This window comes from Camelina sativa, chromosome 2 (genome assembly GCF_000633955.1).
Source record: "Camelina sativa cultivar DH55 chromosome 2, Cs, whole genome shotgun sequence".
Lineage (NCBI taxonomy): Eukaryota > Viridiplantae > Streptophyta > Magnoliopsida > Brassicales > Brassicaceae > Camelina > Camelina sativa.
This window is the reverse complement of record NC_025686.1, coordinates 28173938-28194614: the sequence shown is the minus strand read 5'-3', so window position 1 is coordinate 28194614 and position 20677 is coordinate 28173938. Positions and strand designations below refer to the sequence as shown.

Below are 20677 nucleotides of genomic sequence, written 5' to 3'. Positions count from 1 at the left end.
CAGAAGAATATAAAAATTTATTACATAATTCAGATCACATATTTGAGTTTTGTAGCAAAGGTCGACTCGAGTCGAGTGTACCAAATCACATGGGATAATTATAATAATGGTCTACTTCGACTTAACATCAAGGTAAGAACATTAATAGTATATAGGTCCCTATAGTCGTGATGTTTAAACTAAAAACATTCAATAATACATTTGCTGTCCTCTTAATTTCATGTTTTGTTTCTTAGTGACTCGCCGACATTGAAGAGGTGAAAACATTCATCATTTTGAGTGAGGAGAAAAAAACAGAAAATAGTAATATTGAACGAGAATTACAGAAACGAGAGAAAAAAACAAACAAAAAAACTTGTGTATTACCTTAGTACGGGTAATAATAAGCTATTAAGGTTCAGAACACCTAGAATTTAATAGTCCACAAAGGATCACAAACCAGAAAATAAGTTGTGTTCCTGCTCTGCTTTATTACAAAACCACACAAGAAACTATCACTTGGTATCTCTCTAGAAAGCAATATAGATAACTTACCAACATAACATAGTAAGAACTCAGGATCCAGATCATCGTCCATACTAGCATCTCAGCATGGCTCATACCGGGTTGAGCACAGACCGGAGTTTCCTCCCCTCACGGTTTGAGTGGAAACTGTGGAATCAGTGTTGAGACCATTGAATGTTCTTGATATCGATACCTTCTTTAACCATTTCATAAAGAGGGCTCATTTCCCTCAACTTCACAACCTGTTTAACCGTAAGTTCGACAGCTTTATCGATCTCTTCCTTGGTGGTAAACCTACCAATCCCAAACCTAATCGAAGTGTGAGCCATGTCCTCATCCACACCCAAAGCTCTCAACACATACGAAGGCTCCAAACTCGCACTAGTACAAGCACTTCCACTAGACACTGCAACTTCCTTCAACCCCATCAACAGACTCTCTCCTTCAACATAAGCAAAAGACAAATTCAGATTCCCTGAATATCTACTCTCCATTGAACCATTCACCACAACACCATCAAGCTTCTCTCTAATCCCATTGAGCAACCTCTCCTGCAACCCTTTAATCCACTTCTCATCATACTCCATCTCCTTCATAGCCAAATCACAAGCAGCTCCAAACCCAAGGATTTGCTGCGTAGCCGCAGTACCACTACGCAAACCCCTCTCCTGACCTCCACCATTCATCAGTGGCTCAAGCCTGATTCTCGGCCTCCTTCTCACAAACAAAGCACCAACACCTTTTGGTCCATAGATCTTGTGAGCACTCATTGACATCAATCCAATATTCCACTTCTTAACATCAACAGGTATCTTCCCAATAGCTTGAGCAGCATCAGTATGAAACGGAACGTTATGCTCTTTACAAATTTGACCAATCTCCTCCATAGGCTGAACCACACCAATCTCATTGTTTACAGCCATAATAGAAACTAGCCCTGTGTCTGGCCTAATAGCTTCTCTCAACATCTCTAAATCGACTAATCCATCAGTTTTCACAGGTAAGTAAGTTACCTCAAAGCCTTCTTGCTGCAAATGCCTACAAGAATCAAGTACACACTTGTGCTCAGTCTGAGTAGTTATAACGTGCTTCTTCGTGTCCTTGTAAAAGTGCATCACTCCTTTAACCGCGGTGTTGTTCGCCTCCGTTGCGCCGGACATGAAAATGATCTCCTTGGGTGAAGCTCCGATCAGTTTCGCGACCTGGATTCGTGCGACTTCGACGGCGTTCTCAGCTTCCCAACCGTAGAGATGCGTACGCGAGTGAGGGTTACCGTACTCATTGATACCAGAATCATTCATCGCATCGAAGACCCTAGGATCAATCGGAGTCGTCGCTTGCATATCTAGATAAAGAGGCCTACCTGAAATTCGAACTCCTTTCATCATAATCGATTCATCCTCGTAATCGGTAGCAGCAGCTGCGGCGGTCGATAGGTGGTGACGCCGGGAAACAACGCCGTGTGGTTTGGATAGAGCTCGGCGGATTGTGGAAGTAATAGCCTTAGACGCCATAGATTCTAAACCTCGGCTCGCGGTTCTTACGAATTTTTCTCTGGTGGTTGAGTGGATTGATTCTCTTCGACTGCTTCGTGGAGAAGAAGAAGCGAAAGGTGAAGACGATAGCGTCACTGGCGGTTTCGTCACGGAGGAAACGTGGTCGTCTCTCAAACCCTAAACTGGAGACGGTGAGAAAGTAACCAAGTCTATGAGAAACAGGCCTGCTAATATATAATGGGCCTATAGTTTGGCCCAATACTTTTTTCTTATCAACGAGGCCCTTGTATATCAGCATCATTATGAACAAAAACGAAAAGGATGAAGAAGCGATAGATGATAAATACGATAAAAATAGAGTGGACTTAGGTCTTTACACTATTTATAGGAATATATTATGACGGTCATATCTTATGTGGTTTTCAACTGTCACAAATTTCCTTTTTTTCTATTTTCTCATATTTTCCTATTTTCTTTTTCTTTTTTCCTAAAATTAAAATTAAGAACAAGATAAGGACAAAGTAATTAAAATTAAGATTTAGAAATCGAATCCTAGGAGGGAGCAAACGATGATGATCGATCGGGTCATAAATTTGCTTCCAAAAAACCTGCAAAAGACAAAGATGAAGAAAAAACTTACATATTTAGAGACCGATTAATTAAAAAAAGAGCGAAAAGTAAAAAATCGCGACATGAAATTGATCAAAGACATATAAATACCAAAACCGTAGAAGAGGAAGACGAAGACGATCGGCATTGAAAACAAATCATGTGATGATCGGTTTTGAAAACAAAATCAAATAAAGAAGTTTCGGAAAGTATATCACACCACTCACCATAGTCGCATACTGACTCCGTCGTAGCAGTCATTAAAAACAAAAAATGAAAAAGATGAAGAAACAGCTGAGAGATGATAAATACATTAATAAATAAAGTTGATCTAAGTCTTTATATTATTTATAGGAATATATTATGACGGTCACGATTTCATCTTATGTGGTTTTCAGCAGTCACAAATTTCCTTTTTTTCTTATTTTCCCCTATTTTCCTTTTTTCCTTTTTCTTTCTTTGAAGAGGAGCTGGATTACGAAAAAACTTATAACAGTTTAGTAATTAAAACGTCGTTGTATGAATTTTAATTAAAAGTACAACCAAACAACAACATGGACCGAGTATTAATGGGCTGGGCTTAGTATTATACCACCATATTGAAATTTACTTATAAAACGTTGTCGTTTCAATGTACACACAGACAGTCATACAGTTTATTTTATTGAGGAGCAACGCCATTGATACGGAAGCTATGCTAATCTATAAAAAAACATGATTACTTACATACATCTAGTGCAAGCAACCTCATCCGAAACTTAACAGATTTATGAAATTCAAGACTCCCTACACACCTCTCAATCAAAATAGAATGGGGATCAGCCACTATTTACACACAATATTTCCTACTACCACTTCAGTGAATCTTATATTACATGCTCAGTTCATGTTACACAAATAACAAGGTCGTTTTGTATTTGTGTGTGTTCGGCTTTAAAGTATCCTTGTAATATATAAAGTTCTCTGTCATTAGATTCTTTTGAGGCACGAAACATACAAGTTTTTCATTAGTTTTCTAAAAGTCCAAACTTAAGTAACATTAGACAAGCCTATTAATAAAAAGCCTATGATTAAAATCAGACAATAAAAACGACACCTATCATCATCACTCGAGTGATTTCTTCTCTTTGAGCAACTCTACTACTTTCCTCATGGTCGGCCTATTAATCGGAAACGACGATGTACAAAGCAACGCAACGTCGAGAACTTTCTCTATCTCTTCATATTCTCTCATCGAAAGTTTCATCTTTGGATCCACCAGCTTGCCAATATCTCGATAATTTCCAGTTGGTGAATCTTGATTCATGGCTCCATCTTCTGGTGACGGAAAAGAACACAAAGCTGCTTCCATTGCAAACTTGACAATGTCCTTATTCTCACCAAAACACGAATCGTTCGGTCTTTTTCCGGTAATCAATTCGAGCAAAACCACCCCGAAGCTATAGACATCACTCTTTTCATCCACTTTTGACGTGTAACCATATTCTGTAACCACAAACAGAACAATACAAATTCCAAATAATGTTACTAAAAAATATTGGTTATTCGGTTCAGTTTTGGATACTTTGGTATTTTATAATTCATGTATTTGTAATAAAAGAGTTTATAGAATCGTTACCAGGAGCAATGTAGCCGTAGGTTCCAGCAACACAAGACATGGTAGAAACATCGGAGACACCATCATTGTCTTTTCTCTTTAACGGTTTAGCTAAACCGAAATCAGCAACACGTGGCTTCATCTCATGGTCCAACAATATGTTATTGCTTTTAACGTCACGGTGAACAATCGGCGGAACAGAGTCATGATGTAGATAAGCAAGTCCTTGAGCAGCACCCACCACTATCGAAAATCGTGTCGTCCAGTCAAGTGTAGAAACGGCACGATGTTCTTTCTTCTCGGAATGCAATTCTTTCTCCGAATGCAAAACGTCACCCAAGCTTCCGTTTTCCATGAACTCGTACACCAAGAACCGAAACTCCTCGCCGTTATAGCACATAAGAAGCTTCACGATGTTTCCGTGTCTGACCCGACCCAGTATCTCTACTTCGGATCTGAATACGGATTCCGATTCCGGTTTCTGACCCGGTCCTCCCCAGAGTTTCTTCACCGCAAGCGTTTGGCCTGACTTGAGTTTCACTCTGTAAACCAAACCCGACCCGCCCGACCCGATTATGTTCTCTTCCGTTAATTGCGGGTATATGTCTTCCTCCGTGAACCCGACCCGCTGGAAAATAATTACTTTATTCACCGGTTTCGGTTTTCTCTTGAATAACGGTTTGGTTTTAATGAATAGACAAACCAAAGCTCCGGTTAGTATAACGATGCAGAGGATTGAGATCGCGAGGATGTACCGAGTTTCCGGTTTAGATCGGCAAGGTCTAATCGGATCCAAATTCGGTCCACATAGATTCGGGTTACCCAATAAACTGGATCGAAAAACGTCTTGCTGAAACCCGTAAGGGATCTTACCGTAGAGTTTGTTAACGGAGACGTTGAATTGGTTAAGCTTCAGCTTCAACAACTCCGATGGAATCTCACCGGTGAGTTGGTTATCGGAGAGATCCAAGTAATTCAAAACCGGTAAATCACCGAGTTCCGGTGGTATTCTGCCGCGTAAACGGTTATTCGAGAGATTCAACTCGGTTAACCGGGTGCACGAACTCACCGAACTCGGAATCTCGCCGTCGAGCATGTTCTCCTGCATCTCTAGTCTCTCTAGATTCTTCAATTTGTTGATGCAATTTGGAAGAGATCCTGAGAAACGGTTGCGGCTAAGATCGATGACTCTGAGATCTCCGAGATCACAGATACTGGCGGGAATCTCACCGGAAAAATTGTTACCGGAGATCTCAAGCTGAGATAGATGACGAGCATTAGATATCGAAGGAGGAATCGAACCTTGTAATTGATTGTTGTTGGCTAGCTCGAGACGAGTTAGAGGAAGCTCCCAAAACCTAACCGGAACTTCGCCGGAGAGTTTGTTATCCGCCATACGGATATAATTAAGCGAACCACAACCGCCGTAAGATTCCGGAATTTTCCCGCTCAATTGATTGTTGAAAGTGACGATACGTTCAAGTTTTCTTCTAAAGCAGAGATACGGCGGCAACTCACCGGAGAATTTATTCGTGGAGACATCGAATTCAGATATACCGGAGAATCGTCCGAGATTCTTAGGTAACGTTCCGGTGAAGCTGTTGTTGAAGATCTTGAACTCGACGAGATTAGGATTCAAAGCAACGACATCTGGTAATCCTCCGGTTAAGAAGTTATCGTTGAGATTGAACGAGATAAGTTGCAGAGCAGCGACTTTAACCGGCAATTCACCGGTTAGATTGTTCTGAGAGACATCGAGATTCCTCAATTCGGTTAAATTCCCGATACTCTCCGGTAATTTTCCAGATAACCGGTTATCATATAACTCAATTTGATTAACCGATTTGAGTCTTCCGATACTCTCAGGTATTTCTCCGGTTAGACCATTCATAGCTAAATCGAGATTCTCTAGCAACGCCAGGTTCATGATCGAATTGGGAATTTCTCCGACGAGGTTTGAGTTAGTTAACCGTAGTTCACTCAGCTTCGTCAAGTTCCCGAAGATGGATGGAATCGGACTAGGCTCGAAACTGATGTAAGCGAGATCCAGACGAGTCAACTCAGTCAGATTACCTAAAAACGGAGGAACGATTCCACTGAGCGGGTTGACGTTGAGGTTCAGAACTTGGAGAGAAATGAGTCTCCCGTAGCATTGAGGTATCTCTCCGGTGAAGAGATTCGATTCCAATTCGAGAACGCGTAGATTACGAAACTCCGGCGAGAATTCAGGTAATTTACCGGAGAAGTTGTTACCGTTGAGGATCAGAACCTGGATTTTGGAACAGAGGGAGAGAGGAGCTGAATCGATCGTACCGTTGAGATTGTTTTGAGAAAGATTGATGTTGATGAGTGTACGTATACGACAGAACCCGTAAGGAAAGCCACCGAAGATATTATAGCCGGAGAGATCGATTGAAGTGACGGTGCTACCGTTTCTGATGTTGTCGTCGCATGTGATTCCCGTCCAGTTACACGGATTACGGTTATCTCCGGTTATGATCCAATCTTGTAAATTTCCATCCGGGTCAAGAAGTCGGGTCTTTTTAACCCGGTTTAGAATCTCAGCATCTCCGTTGGAAGAAACTTGGAGGAAACAAGAAAGAAGAAGAAGAAGTAGAGAGAGGAACAAGGAGAGAGTAGTAGGATTGGTCATCGTGTTGAGAAGATGATGATGAAACACGATGAAAGTGAATAAGGAATGTTGTTATTGATCATAGGAATCGTGATTAAAGAAGAAAGAAAAAAAAAGGTAAGTGACGTTTAAAAGAGATGGTTTATATAAAGATGAACAGATTTGCAGGTTTTTTCCAATGAGACTTTCGCTCGTTTTTGGTTGCTTTTGATTCACATGGGAAGTACCAAAGTAGGTTTAGTGTGAGTGACAGTTTTTTTCTTGAAGTGTTTGTGGAGTCTTAAAGATAAGTTGGAAAGGAATCTAGAAAACTTTTGTTAGTGACTTAATGTTCACTCTTTGAAAACCCCAACATTATCTACTTTCTTTTTTCTAGTTGGGTAGAATTGGATGAACCTAATAATTTAATTAATGTATGGTGTAAAATCGGCTAAATCTTAGAAAGAACATCTCATCATACGTCTAATACAAAAATGGGTTTTTATTGTATATTGGGAATTGAAAATTTTGTCTTTGTTTAAGAGATTTTTAGAACGGTGCGAGTGTGAAGAAAGTGAAATGCAAGCAAAGGCGTGGGTTAAAATGTCCAAATCTCTTTTGGTTTACAATTACAGACAATCCAAGAATTTTGAATGGGAAGGAGTTTGATTAGTGAAATGCGGAGTAAAACCCGAAAACATGAAAATGGAGTAGTATCACGTAAGTTATCATAATAAGAAAACGTATTGTAACGTTTCACCCTTTTAATTCCCACTAATTATAACCGTCTGCTGCTTTTGTGTGTGTGTGTGTGTGAGTTTTCATAATCATAGTTGCATTGTACTAGTCTACTAGATTATATACATTTGTAAGCTTCTATTGGTTGTTTAAGCTTAGATATGCCTTTACATAACAAAATAATTATTCTTGACTTCAGTGTCTTTTGATGTGTTTGATGAATCCAGCGTCAAGAGTCTTTGATGTTTCACTCTTTTGTATTTTGGAAAGCAAAAGCATTTTTTTAAAGGTATATTCTTTGAAAATGCAAATTTGCTTGTAGATACAAACGTAAAATAGTACTACTCTTTCGAATTCGATAGATATACTACAAGATTGTACAAAGAATAAAAGGGTTATAACTAGCATTTCAGTAAAGAAATCATACCAGAAAAGGTTCTTATATGACTTACACATATTGTATTATCGAGAAAAATATTTTATTAAGCCTGAAGTTATTATGTTGTTGATGGTTAATCGGACAACAGTTAGTCAGTTACAGTAGCTTTGACTAGGAAGGAGGATGGTAAGTGTCTCTTAAGTGGATGCATTTACAAACAGAGAATGTTAGGTACTGATGTGTAGACTTTATTACAACAACTCTTTCTTTAGTCTTTAGTTAGGCGCAGTTAATGTCTAATCTTAAACTTTAGTAATAATTTAACAGGCGCAACAAATTTTGTTTTATGTTCGATGTTATTTGTTTTTGTTTCAAGAACATTAGGGAAGAGAAATATTGTAAAAATATTGTAAGAACATTATAGGGGGATCAGGTGAGGGTGGTCTTAGAGGAGAAATATTGTAAAAATATTGTAAGATCAGGTTTTAAGAACTTTTGTTAAAGAGTTAGTTATTGGGAGAACAGATATAAGATCTTAAGATTTAATAATATAATATTCTTATAGAAATTTAAAAATGTTTAAAACTATTTAATAATATAATGTTTATTAATATTCTTATTAAACAAATTACAATTATAAAAATTTATAAAATAACATCTTTTATTAAAATTAAAACTTTTATTAAAATTAAAACTTTTATTAAAATTAAAAAAAAAACAAATTTTATTAGCTTCTTCTCTCCCCCTCTCACACAAATTTTACTTATAATGCACTACCGAAATATATACAAGTTGTAATTATTCATCATAACCATTAATTAGCGGCTATAAGTCTCACATAACCAATTGATATCAAGATTCAAGAGCAGAAGAGCTTCACAATAACATTGGAAGGAACAAATATATTTTTCCATGACATCCGCACATAGATATGTCATATGTGTGACGACTCCGGAAGGAGAAAGCGGGTTGAAATCTTCTTTCTTATTGTCCAAAACTCTCCTTTTTGTAGATTTGAAGGGAAAGTCGAAGCCACTCATCACTTGGATCACCAGTAGCCTGGATCATCAACCACTTGGATCACCAGTAGCCTGCAGGGTCAACAGACATGAAAGGTGATTTCTCTGTTGTGGTTGACTGGTCCTCGGCATCAACATTGCCCAAGTCTTCAATCCTTTTGAGAGCTAATTCACATGTTTCTCGAACTTCCTGAGCTGGATCCGAACTCAAGCTTTTCTTTAAAATGTCAACATTACCTGCTAAACCAATGGCTCCAAGAGCTTCCGCTGCCTGTTATATTAATAGCGAATCAGCAATTTGTAAGGATCACAAAAAGAGCTTATACTAATACAGAGGAAACAAGGATCATCTGAGATAAAATCCACCATAAGGATCAAATTGTATACTCAACTCATGTCGAACTATGGGATGCAAGGACATATCATTAAGAACCGACTCAAGAGCAGGAATTGCTTCAGCATCTTGCATCTGTCCCAATGCAAAAGCAGCTTCATGTGCTAACAGATTAGATGAGTCTCTAGATGCTGCAGGAGAATGAAAAAAAAGATAGACGACAAGTTAATCCCAGCGCAATGATCGATAGAAATCTTACCCTACTGAAACTAAAAATAAACACACTCTTGCTCTTTAGAATTTTAAATGTCACATATGAAAGCGAGAAACAATCAGTAATGAGACAGATAGCGCAAAAACGAAATTATGGCAACCACATCCTGATGAACAAAAACTCAAGAATACATAACTAATCTAAAGCTAATCAATCACAAACAGTAACAAAAACCATATCAGTACACATAGACTGAAGAAGTTCTGTCCTGATCAATCATTAACTAAAAGGAAAATGTGGAAACTTGTAGTTCTAGATACATCAAGCAGATAGCTATAAAATTGCAAAGACTCAAAGAATCAAAGTTTTTACATTTGACAAATTCAAGATTTTTCTTAACAACTTCAGTTTTAAGCTTAAAAGAGTAACTCAAAGTTCTTCCTAAAGTATCAATTTTTTTTTACTTTCTAGTACAAATGAAATAATAAAACAAGAAAGAGAAGATTTTGAGAAGCAGAGATTGAAAAACAAACCGAGGATTAGAGCGTTGCGAGGTCCTGCTCCTTTCAAGTTGCGAAGAGAGAAGAGAGCTCTAAACCGCTCTGAGATTGACTGTGACTGATCAACCAATCGCTCACAGAGAAACTTCTCCAAGTTGGCCGTCGACGAAACTGATCCATTAGATTCCATCTTCACTAAATCAGTTTGTGAAAAAAGTCTGGGTTCCGACACGACGAAGACGACGACGATGACGACAACTAGGGTTTTTGTATACGAAAGAGGGGAGAATCCGATTCGTGGAATAAAGACGACGGTGAGAAAAAAAAAATCTCTCGTGATTTCGCCTCCTCGACTTTTCCGGGAGAAGAAGAAAAATAAAAATGAAACAACGATGGAAATGAAAAAAAAAAACGTCCAAAAAATGGACACATCAGCCCAAGAACACAAGGAGAACAGATCTTAATTAAGATCATTTCATCTGCTCTTGTGGACACTATTCACTAAATTTCAATTTTTTAAGACCCAAGATCACATGGGTGATCCCTCTATAAACATGGCCTTAACCATCTTCTAGAAGGCAGTAACAAATTCGTCTTGAAACATTAACTTCAGAATTAAAATGGAAGGGGGCCATTTGGGAAGAAAGACACTAAACTAGAACCACATTCACGTACGGCTCATCGGAATTCGAGGCTTCTCTACTTAATTAGCATTCAATTGTTTTGTTTTGCTTTGGAATATGCAATCGCCGGAAGACACTCCAAGTCGCCGTGAAGACTCTTCTGTCTGAGTAAATTGTACTTTTAGTCAACATTTTGCTTTCCCAAAACATCTCCTAATTTTTCTTACTTCAAAAGAAATGCATTTTTTTAGTCACTATCAGAGTAGTAGTACATTATCCACGCTAAAACTTTATTTTATATAAACACTGGTACGTTCCTTAACAATAAAAGTAATTAACAAAGACTAAATACATTGAATTTATCGAAAAAAATGGATGAGAGAAGACAATAATGTATGTTCGTGGTTTTTCAATTAAAGGCTCATAACTTTAGAAGGTTGTTGAACTGCTCTTCTGGTTTTTTTTTTGTTCTCACTTTGTTTTTTATACACGACACTCTCACTCCACTTATGTGTTGTGTCTCGCTTCTCATGTTAAATCATTTTTATGTACATTGTACGAACCGAACGGAGCGGAACAGAACAGAACAAATCTTCAGTACTGACTGACGACTACTTAACTAACACTGGAACTCCCGCGGAACATTGAGGGTGTAATTAATTCGTCTCTAGTACTATAAATAATTACAACGCCGCGTCTTTTACTTGCTCGAGATATTGGGCTTTAGTCTTTAAAAATAAAGCCCATTTTACTATTTTAGTATTCGAAAATAACATGTGGGTCGGTCGGGCTAAGGCCCGTATATTCCTGGCCTAATTAATATGTATTTATTTTGATGGTGTGGTGTCACGATTTTTTTTCCAAACGGATCATTTATTTACTCACATCCGCATATAAGAACCTTCTCTCACGGACACATATAATTACGGTTGCAAACTTGCAATCATATAAAAACAGATACTAGTGTTTTGGTGTGTGGGACGTTCTCGTGTTTCTGTGTGTCGTGTCTCGTGTGTTCTCTCATTTTGAAAAGAGTATCAATTAAAGCACAAACAAACCACTAAAATTACAGCAAAAGGAGAAAAATGCGAAGACAAAAAAAAAAGTAAAGAAAGGCAAATCTCAATAATGAGTTATATCTCGTGATGCTTTTAACAATCTATCGTGCGTTTTATAGAATGTTTACGAGACACGTGTGGCCAACTCACGTGTCAAAGTTGACTGGGTCTTCCCTATTTGAAGGATACTAATTGGTGGGATTTGGATTCCAAATGAGAAAGAAAAAAAAAAGCTAAAGTTTTTGATTCGTAATTATAACTTTGCTTTAAAATTGTTTTAACTTGATCAAATTCAATTTATCGAATATGTGATCATTCCTATACTGCAAACCTTAACAGAGAGAGTCTCAACGGATACGAGTTTGAGTAGTTGTTTCATATTTATTATCATCAGTCGACATTGTTGTTAAGGCGTGGTTTGCGAAAGCGCATGACTAAAATTTTCAACGTAACATTGATTTCAACCTGTATAATTTGTTTTTAAAAAGCTGATCATAGATATTGTTTGTGTTTATGCATGTGCATAACTTACAATAATGGCTGTAATAATTACATATTAGACAATATTCATTATTAGGAGTTAGATCATGCCTTCTATACAAAATAAAAGAAGATAGATCATGCAAAAATTATATTTATGTTATCTCATGAATAATGTGGCGAGTGAGCTTTACAGCTAATTAATTACTAAAAATTGATTATTTTTTTTAAAAAAGAGGTATATATATATAGTATGTGCTTATAATTCAAAAGGATCAGAAGAAGCATATGGAAACATTTGTCACGTTTGGATTTTTCAAAACTGTCTGTATACAAACGAAAAAAGGGAGCATTAACCAATGTCTCTTCTGCTTTTTGTCATCTCAACGTCACCTCAACATAACACTTTATAAATTTAACCATATAATTAATATGTTATGATAGTTCTTCTCTGGTTACAAGAATATACTTATATTACAATCATGAATTATATATCTTCTGCATTTTTGCTTTTTGAAAAAATAACAAAAAGTACTGCAATCAATCATAATTATATAAGTACGCATTATTACTCGTGAAACTATGAAAGTTCAAAGTGAATCTTTTTATTTGCATATATATGGATGACTAGATGATGTGTTACGAATCTCTACCTAACATCACGTTTGCGATATGACATACAATAATTTCACACATAACACATTACATATAGAGATATATTGACGCACACGTACTACGTACCATGAATCAACTTCAGCTACTAAGGGCATATGCAGCGGTGTGGGACAAATGTTGGTCCCTCAAATATATTAATCTTATTTTCAGAGTTTCTTAAGTTTGATATGAGCATTGGTGTAGGACAAATTTTGGTCCCTCAAATATATTAATCTTAGATTTCATGTATTGACACAAATGGTTTGGTAAAGTGCTTATAAGACCAAGTAAGCTAAACAAAATCAATAGCTCAATTACTATTTATAAATCAAAATATACAAGAGAAATGTCATACCTACGAACAGCAAGACCACCGAGAACTTTGTAACGTAGAGACTCAGCCTGAGTAATGGCACAGAGACCTCTGTTGTTAACCTTTTCAGCATAAAGCTCAACACTGTCTTGAGGAAACTTGAACCTCTTCTGAACAAGTGATGTCAATTCCCTAATTCTCCTCCCCTTCTCACCTTTTAAACCCCAACAACATTTCCCACTTTGATATCAGATCTCAAAACAGACTAAAACAATCAAAAATGCAATAAAGATCAATCAACAAACAACATACCGAGAACGTTCTGAGTACGGGTAGCTCTGATGATAATCTCAGTCCTCATTGGAGTAACCCTAACCTCAACACCAGAGTAACCATCCTCTGCAAGCTCTCTAGTCAGAACCTCATTCAATTCAGCGTAGAACACACCCTCCGCTACAAACTACAACAAACACAATAACCAAAATCAGTTAGAACACACATAGCAAAGCAAGACAAATCCATTGATGAATGAAAGCACAAAAATGAAATCACAAATTCACCTTTCTCTTCTTGCTAATTTGAGTCGCCATATTTGTCTTCAAGCTCGTGTTTGTTATCTCAATACTTTGCATTATGTGCAGGAGCTTTTTATAAATCTCCTAATCTGGAAAACAAGACTCACTCGCCTTCAAACACAAAACAGGGGAAGCAAGCAAGCATATTGCAAAACTGAAAGACAAAAACAACATTAAAAATCAATTTACCTAGCCTTGTATTCTTGTCCTTTCTTCACTTCAATTGCAATTTTATGCTCTGATGAACTACTTCTATCCCTTTGGCGTTGCCTCGGTGTAGGAGACCTGCTCTTCTTGTGCCTACATATATTGGAGATGTGTTAAACTTAAGAGCAGCTTCTTCTAATCTACACTAACGAAATTTAATGGCAATCGAAACTGAAGTGTTACAAAGAAACAAAATTAGCCAGTTTCTAGACTATGTTCTGTATCGCTACATCAAATTCATGAAACAATTTGTGGCATAGAACAAGAATTTCACAAAAACTTGGTTCAAAACCCTAATTCCTAATTCCCGATATCATTGAATCTTGAATCATAATATCATTGATTTCATTGACAATCTAATCTAGATTGAATCTTGAATCATAATATCATTGATTTCAAAAAAGGATTAAAAAGAAACGTTTCTTTGTTTCTTTTTAAATCAGCAGAAGACCAATTCCTGTATCAGTACTCTATAGACGATCACAAATCAGATAAAAGATACAAAATTTCTCATAAGAAGTGAGCAAAATACTAAAAGATAGAAACTTGATTCAATCTGTATAGCTCAATAGAATTTACCTTTGATCAAATTAGAAACTTTAACAATAAAAAGGAGAGAAAACGCGGCAATCAGAAAACTGGAGAAACTTCAGATTCATAGATGACTTCTTCTTTGATTTCCCCACCGCTCTGATGAGATCGATCTTTAAATCAGACACCCAAAAAATCCAATGATCCTCAATAGTATAAAAACTCAGGACACCAATGAAGGAATATAAGATTAAAAAAAAAAATGTTTGTGGAAGTAAATGATATATATATAAGTTATAAACACTTGGGGTTTAAGAGTAACAATGGCGACTGATAAAATTGAAGAGAAGATCAGAAAAAAAAATCGGAGAAAAAGAAAGAAGAAGATGAAGATGCAACTTACCCACATGTTGCCACGTGTTAAGAAGGACGATGGAAATTACGTCCCGTTTATAGATACGTTTCTTCCATATTTCAATCATTTCGATTTAAAATTAAAATTTTAATTATGTAGGACGGTGTGGGAATACGCTGATGCACATGGTCTAACTATTTACGTCCTTTATTTTACTTAAGTTCAGTCACACATGTCAGGGAACACTATCGGTTGACGTACGAAGTCATTGCATTTCAACTCCACTAATCATACATAGTAAGATTACATAATTAATCCCACGAATGCATTACTATAATCCGATCTTTTATGTTATTGTTATGTTTTTATTGGGCACATTAACATATTTTGTATACCACACAAATTATATAGGGATCTTTTTCTTAACTCACTATATAATTCAAACGAAATGGGGAATATCTGGGCCAACACAACATCCACTAATACATAAATTAGGGTAATAATAGGTAAGACCGTTATTATCATCTTACATAATTAGGCACTTTCGTATATTATATAGGGAGTGATAGTAGGTAATGCGATAAGAAATTTTTCGAAATTGTATAAGCGGCTAATACCAAACATATACATTAGCTCTATTAACGGCATATTTTTTCACATATCAAATCAACAAATAAATATCTAAATTATGTAATTGTAATTTACCTTTGGTGTAAGGATTCTCTTAGCAACTACGAGGGATGGGACATAACTATGTCGGGGAAAACAATGAAACCAAGAAGATGACAAAAAGGACCCATTCAATACCACAGTGCACTCCTTTCTTTCTCTTCTACGTGTGTCTCTGTCACATCACAATCATATTCTCCACGTGGCATTTTTACCTCTAAATCTAACCAATAAGAAATGTTTGAATTGGATTTTTATACTATGTGCTATGTGGATTGTGGAAGGCCTATAAGCGTAGACACAGAGTAAACTGAGTTAGAAAATTGGGGAGTCTAATTTTCAGTGCTTATGAGTTGTCACAGATGAAAATTCTTTGAGATAAGAAAGTTTGTAATTAATATTTTTTTTTTTCTTGTCCGGGAATTACGCATAATGTGAGAATATAAAGCTGATAAGAAAAGACATTGTTAACTATTTTTTTCCACCTTTTATTTTCACCTTTGTCATCCATCGAACATGAAGTATCCCATGGACGTATAGTTGTTATGTGAGTGATGAAATCGTGAACACACACACGCAATAGATGTGTGTATATGTATGTATCAAGGAAACAAAAAACACTTTTTGTTCGTTTGTGAAATGAACGTTATATTTCTTTTTAAAAAGATAAATTTGCAATAACGCAAAAAAAAAAAAAAAAAAAAAAAAAAAAAAAATTTGCAATAACGCTCTTCATATAGTTACTTGTTTGGAGTATAGTAATCAAAGAATCATAAATATAGCAATAGAAAATAACAGTGTTTGGATTTTATTTTTCAACGGAGGACTGTTGTAATATAGAAAATGCTTAATTTAGACTATTTAGTGTAAACATTTTTATCATAGACTTCCTTGAGAATCCCTATCAAAGCCACAACTTAGCCGATTAGTTAGGCCATATAAAATCTGAACAAACATTAACATAGTTACAATTTTGTTTGTTTGGTCCAAAATGTGTCATTAAAAACCTAGACTTACTCTAAGATCTACAATCATCATTGTAAACTACGTACAACCAAATGAAACCATATAAATGTAAGTTGGGTGATTTATGAGCACGAGCTAGTGAAGATTCATAAATGCGTTACGAAGACTAGAAATTGCTTCATGAGAAGGGAATAGAGTTAGACAGAGAGATCTCATTAAAACCATTAAAGGACTTGGTATATAATTTTGCATGTGGGAGAAAATATTTGTGAGCGAGAGAGCTTTTACTTTCTTACCTTCTCTCATATTAACTCAAAACCAATCATTTATCTCCCCACCACATTTATACCTTTGATCTCTCTCTCTGACTTTTTTTTTTACCCACATGCTTTGTTCTCTTTAATTATTCTTCCAAGTTAAAACTTTCACCTAAATTCAATCTTGTTGATGGAGATCAAAAGTCAAATTTGTATTCTCTTCTTGGGGTGTAGTTACAGCAGCTATAAGGAGGATTAATCTGAATCAGTTTTTTTAATAAAAAATTTCAGTAACAGTAAAAAATCGTATATTTTACAACGGTTCTAAACAATGTCAAAATACCAAAAACCAAATAAGAGGATCGTTAATATCAATGGCAGAAACGTGACGCTACAGCAAAGACATGCACTGATGCAAGAGTCTTCACACTACACTACACATACATGTAACTTAAATTAATTTTCCTCAAAACCCCAACTGTACATTTTTCATTCATACAAATTAAAAACTACAATAGATCCGAATTCGATAATTAAAAAAGAGGAAGAGAAAAAAGTAAAAGCCGAGGAAAAATTAAACACACTTAAAAAAGAGTTAAACCAAATAATACTAAACCGAACCAAATCACAAAACCAGACTAAGAAGTAGATTAACAAACCAAATCTCATCGCTAAAACCATTCTGAAAAGAACGAATTTACCCTTATACCCCTAAATTTACCTCCGGTCATCGTAAAACTTTCAGAGATTAAGTAGATCCGGTGGACCTCCTCCTTGACCACCGGCCTTAGGCGAAACCTCATTCTCCGGCGTTGATTCCGTCGTCGGCTGATCCTTAGACGGTGGTAACTTCGGGATCTCGGTGAGAATCTGAACGACTTCTCTCATCGTCGGTCTCTCAACAGCTTGTTCTTCAACACAGAGCATCGCGACGTAGAAGACGTGTGTAACTTCATGAATCGGAATCGAAGAAAGCCTCGGATCAAGCACTTTCAAAACCGACTCCTTGTTCGAATCAGTCATCTTACGAACCCATTGCACAATATCGACACCGTCTCCGAATTCTCCGACGGGCTTTCTCCCGGTGACAAGTTCTAAAAGAACCACTCCGAAACTATACACGTCGCTCTTCTCATCTACCTTCAACGTATACGCATACTCTATACAAACAACAAAACAGAGCAAAAAGATCGTCAAGTCAGAACCTTTATTTAGAAACAGAGCAAAAACAGAGCAAAAACAGAGCAAACGAGATCGTAAAGTTTGAATCTTTTTGTTAGTACCTGGAGCAATGTAGCCGTATGATCCAGCGATTGCAGACATACATTCAGAAGTACCAGAATCTTGAAGGAACTTAGCGAGACCAAAGTCAGCAACATGAGCTTCAAAGTTTGAATCGAGAAGGATGTTGTTTGATTTGACATCTCTGTGAACAATCAATGGTGAACAATCATGATGAAGATAACAAAGTCCTTTAGCAGCTTCAAGAGCAATCTTGTAACGTGTGTCCCAATGCAAGTGTCCTCCTTTCTTACCGTGAAGCACCTCACCTAGACTACCATTAGGCATGTACTCATAGACAAGTAGATTCGTCTCGTGGTTAGAGCAAAAACCAAGAAGCCTCACGATGTGTCTATGTCTTATCCTTCCTAAGGTTTGAATCTCTGCGTTGAATCCATGGTCATGGGAAGATCCACGAGACATCGCAGCGAGTCTTTTGACCGCGACTAGATCACCATTAGGCATTACGCCTTTGTAGACAATACCAGCTCCTCCTTTGCCTATAATGTTGTCTTCTTTGAGAGAATCCAAGACATCATCACATGTGAAGTCTAGTCTCTGGAAAGCTGTTAATCTCCAAGCCCGTGACTCGCTTGCCTTTTTCAATGATCTAGCTTTGATTATAGCTGCAACCGCGAAAGCAATCGAACATACAAGTAGTCCAAGGACAAGCAATAGCTTCATAGAAGCTGATAAAGGTCCTTTGCTATGACTCTGGTGACCTCCTTTAGCAACACCGTCTTTACAAGGACCAAGATAAGGACCACAGAGATCAGGATTCCCCAAGAAGGATGTGTAGTTGAAGTAACTGAACTGTCCAGTTCCCGGAACTAAACCGGAGAGATTGTTATAAGAGAAATCAAGTGATGTTAAGCTCTGCATTGACGAGATCGAACCAGGGATTGATCCAAGCAGATGGTTTCTTGACAGATTCAAGTAATTCAAAATCCTCATACCAGTGATCTCGTTTGGGATTTCACCAGAGAGCTCGTTTCTACTCAGATCAACAAAAGTTAAGAGCTTGCAACGGCTGATCTCCGGAGCGATTCTACCGGAGAACAAGTTGTGGCTGAAATCAATCTTGGAGAGCTGCTGTAGCTTCCCTACCTCTGAAGGAATCTGACCTTCGAACTTGTTACCGTCAAGAAGAAGCTTCTGAACGCCGGTGAAGTTTCCGATCGCCGGAGGTAATGGACCTGAAAGCTGGTTGTTTGATAAACTGATCTGACCAAGATTGACGGAGACACCTCCAGCCACCGGTAACTCTCCGGAGAGATAGTTATCTTGGAACTCCACTTGAGTTAGTTTGGGTAATCCGAATAGTCCTTTAGGGATTGACCCGTTTAAGAAATTCTGACCCATTCGGATCCGGGTCAAAGACTCACACTTACCAAGAGACTCAGGTATTGAACCAAAGACGAAGTTTCCAAGAGTGATTAAAGTCTCCAACTTGTTACCGGAGCACATGTTCGGCGGTAAAGTTCCGGTGAGTTTATTTGAAGAGAGATCAACGAGATTGAGTTTACCGTTTTCTCCCAGTTTCTCCGGTATGCTTCCGGTGAAATTATTCTCCCAAAGCTGCAACACTTCAAGCTCCGGCAAGTCTCCGATGAACTCCGGTATCTCTCCGTGAAGCTTGTTTCTGAAGAGATTCAAAAGCGTGAGGTTCTTAAGCTCCGCGAAACTCGTTGGTATCTCTCCGGTGAACATGTTGTTAGACAAATCCATCGATTTCAAACTCGAGAGTGATCCTAGCTCCCAAGTTAACGGACCGGAGAACACATTCACTTGCAAGAAAAGGGTGTCGAGCTTCTGAAGCTTCCCGATCTCCGGTGGAATCTCTCCGGTTAATCCACAGTTAGCACCGTCGAGTCGTACTAGCTCAGATAAGTTTCCGATCTCTGGAGGTAAACCGTTTTCAAAAGCGTTGTAGTATCCGATGTAAAGCTCCCGGAGAGTTGTTAAGTTTCCGATCTCTGGAGGGATTTTTCCGACGAGCTCGTTGCCGGAAACTGCTAAATACTCAATAACCGGCCAGCTTCCGTATAAAGGCGGGATCTTTCCGGCGAAGTAGTTACCTCCGAGGTGAAGATGACGGAGCTGAGTTAGATTAGTGACGGAAAGAGGTAAATCTCCGGTCAAGTTGTTGTTGTAAACATCGAGAACTCTGAGATTCACTAATCCAGAAGAAAGCTCATCGGGGAACGAACCGTTGAAGACATTGTTGGAGAGATTTAGGTGACGAAGACCGGAGAGATTCGAGATCTCGGGAGGAATCGGACCGGAGATCTGATTCTCAGCGAGTGAGAGGTTCTGAAGAAGGCGTAGATGGGAGACGTCAGGGGAGAGAGTACCGGAGAGGTTGAGACCTGAGAGATCAAGAGAGGTCACGTGACGGCGAGAGACGTCGCACGTGACACCAACCCATGTACAGAAGCTAGTGGAGACTTTCCATGAGGAGAGAGGGGAGTTTTTGTCGTCAGTTCCGGCGCCGGTGAGAGATGATTTGAGTGAGAGAAGGGCACGGAACTCGGAGATTGGTCGGCTTGTTGTGAAGGTATGAGAAATGTGGAGGAGAAAGAGAAGGAGAAGAAAAAGTTTCATTTTTTTTTTAGCTTTCTCTCTCTCTTGTGTGTGAGAGATGATTAGGGTTGTGAGATTGGTGTGAGGAGGGGAGTGTGAATGAAGATGATGGTAAGTGAAGAAG

At 37.7% G+C, this 20677-nt stretch overlaps 5 protein-coding genes across 5 annotated transcripts; all 5 read right to left on the bottom strand.

Moving 5' to 3' along the window:
• LOC104744205 (cysteine desulfurase, mitochondrial-like) lies at nucleotides 290–2183 on the bottom strand. The gene has a single exon (XM_010465213.2). It carries the CDS (start codon nucleotides 2016–2018, stop codon nucleotides 660–662), a length of 1359 nt encoding a protein of 452 aa, XP_010463515.1. The 5' UTR covers nucleotides 2019–2183; the 3' UTR covers nucleotides 290–659.
• Nucleotides 3560–7297, bottom strand: LOC104744202 (LRR receptor-like serine/threonine-protein kinase HSL2). The gene is made up of 2 exons (XM_010465212.2): nucleotides 4228–7297; nucleotides 3560–4094 (listed from the first exon to the last, which is right to left on the bottom strand). Exons 1-2 carry the CDS (start codon nucleotides 6857–6859, stop codon nucleotides 3715–3717), a joined length of 3012 nt encoding a protein of 1003 aa, XP_010463514.1. The 5' UTR covers nucleotides 6860–7297; the 3' UTR covers nucleotides 3560–3714.
• On the bottom strand, nucleotides 8725–10693 carry LOC109124807 (deoxyhypusine hydroxylase-like). Its single transcript, XM_010465211.2, has 3 exons — nucleotides 10035–10693; nucleotides 9345–9478; nucleotides 8725–9224 (listed from the first exon to the last, which is right to left on the bottom strand). Exons 1-3 carry the CDS (start codon nucleotides 10189–10191, stop codon nucleotides 9015–9017), a joined length of 501 nt encoding a protein of 166 aa, XP_010463513.1. The 5' UTR covers nucleotides 10192–10693; the 3' UTR covers nucleotides 8725–9014.
• Nucleotides 13123–13734, bottom strand: LOC104744194 (40S ribosomal protein S3-1-like). Its single transcript, XM_010465207.2, has 3 exons — nucleotides 13690–13734; nucleotides 13442–13589; nucleotides 13123–13343 (listed from the first exon to the last, which is right to left on the bottom strand). The coding sequence occupies exons 1-3, from the start codon at nucleotides 13717–13719 to the stop codon at nucleotides 13138–13140; spliced, it is 384 nt and encodes a 127-aa protein (XP_010463509.1). The 5' UTR covers nucleotides 13720–13734; the 3' UTR covers nucleotides 13123–13137.
• LOC104744185 (leucine-rich repeat receptor-like serine/threonine-protein kinase BAM1) lies at nucleotides 17037–20677 on the bottom strand. Its single transcript, XM_010465199.2, has 2 exons — nucleotides 17973–20677; nucleotides 17037–17849 (listed from the first exon to the last, which is right to left on the bottom strand). Exons 1-2 carry the CDS (start codon nucleotides 20572–20574, stop codon nucleotides 17431–17433), a joined length of 3021 nt encoding a protein of 1006 aa, XP_010463501.1. The 5' UTR covers nucleotides 20575–20677; the 3' UTR covers nucleotides 17037–17430.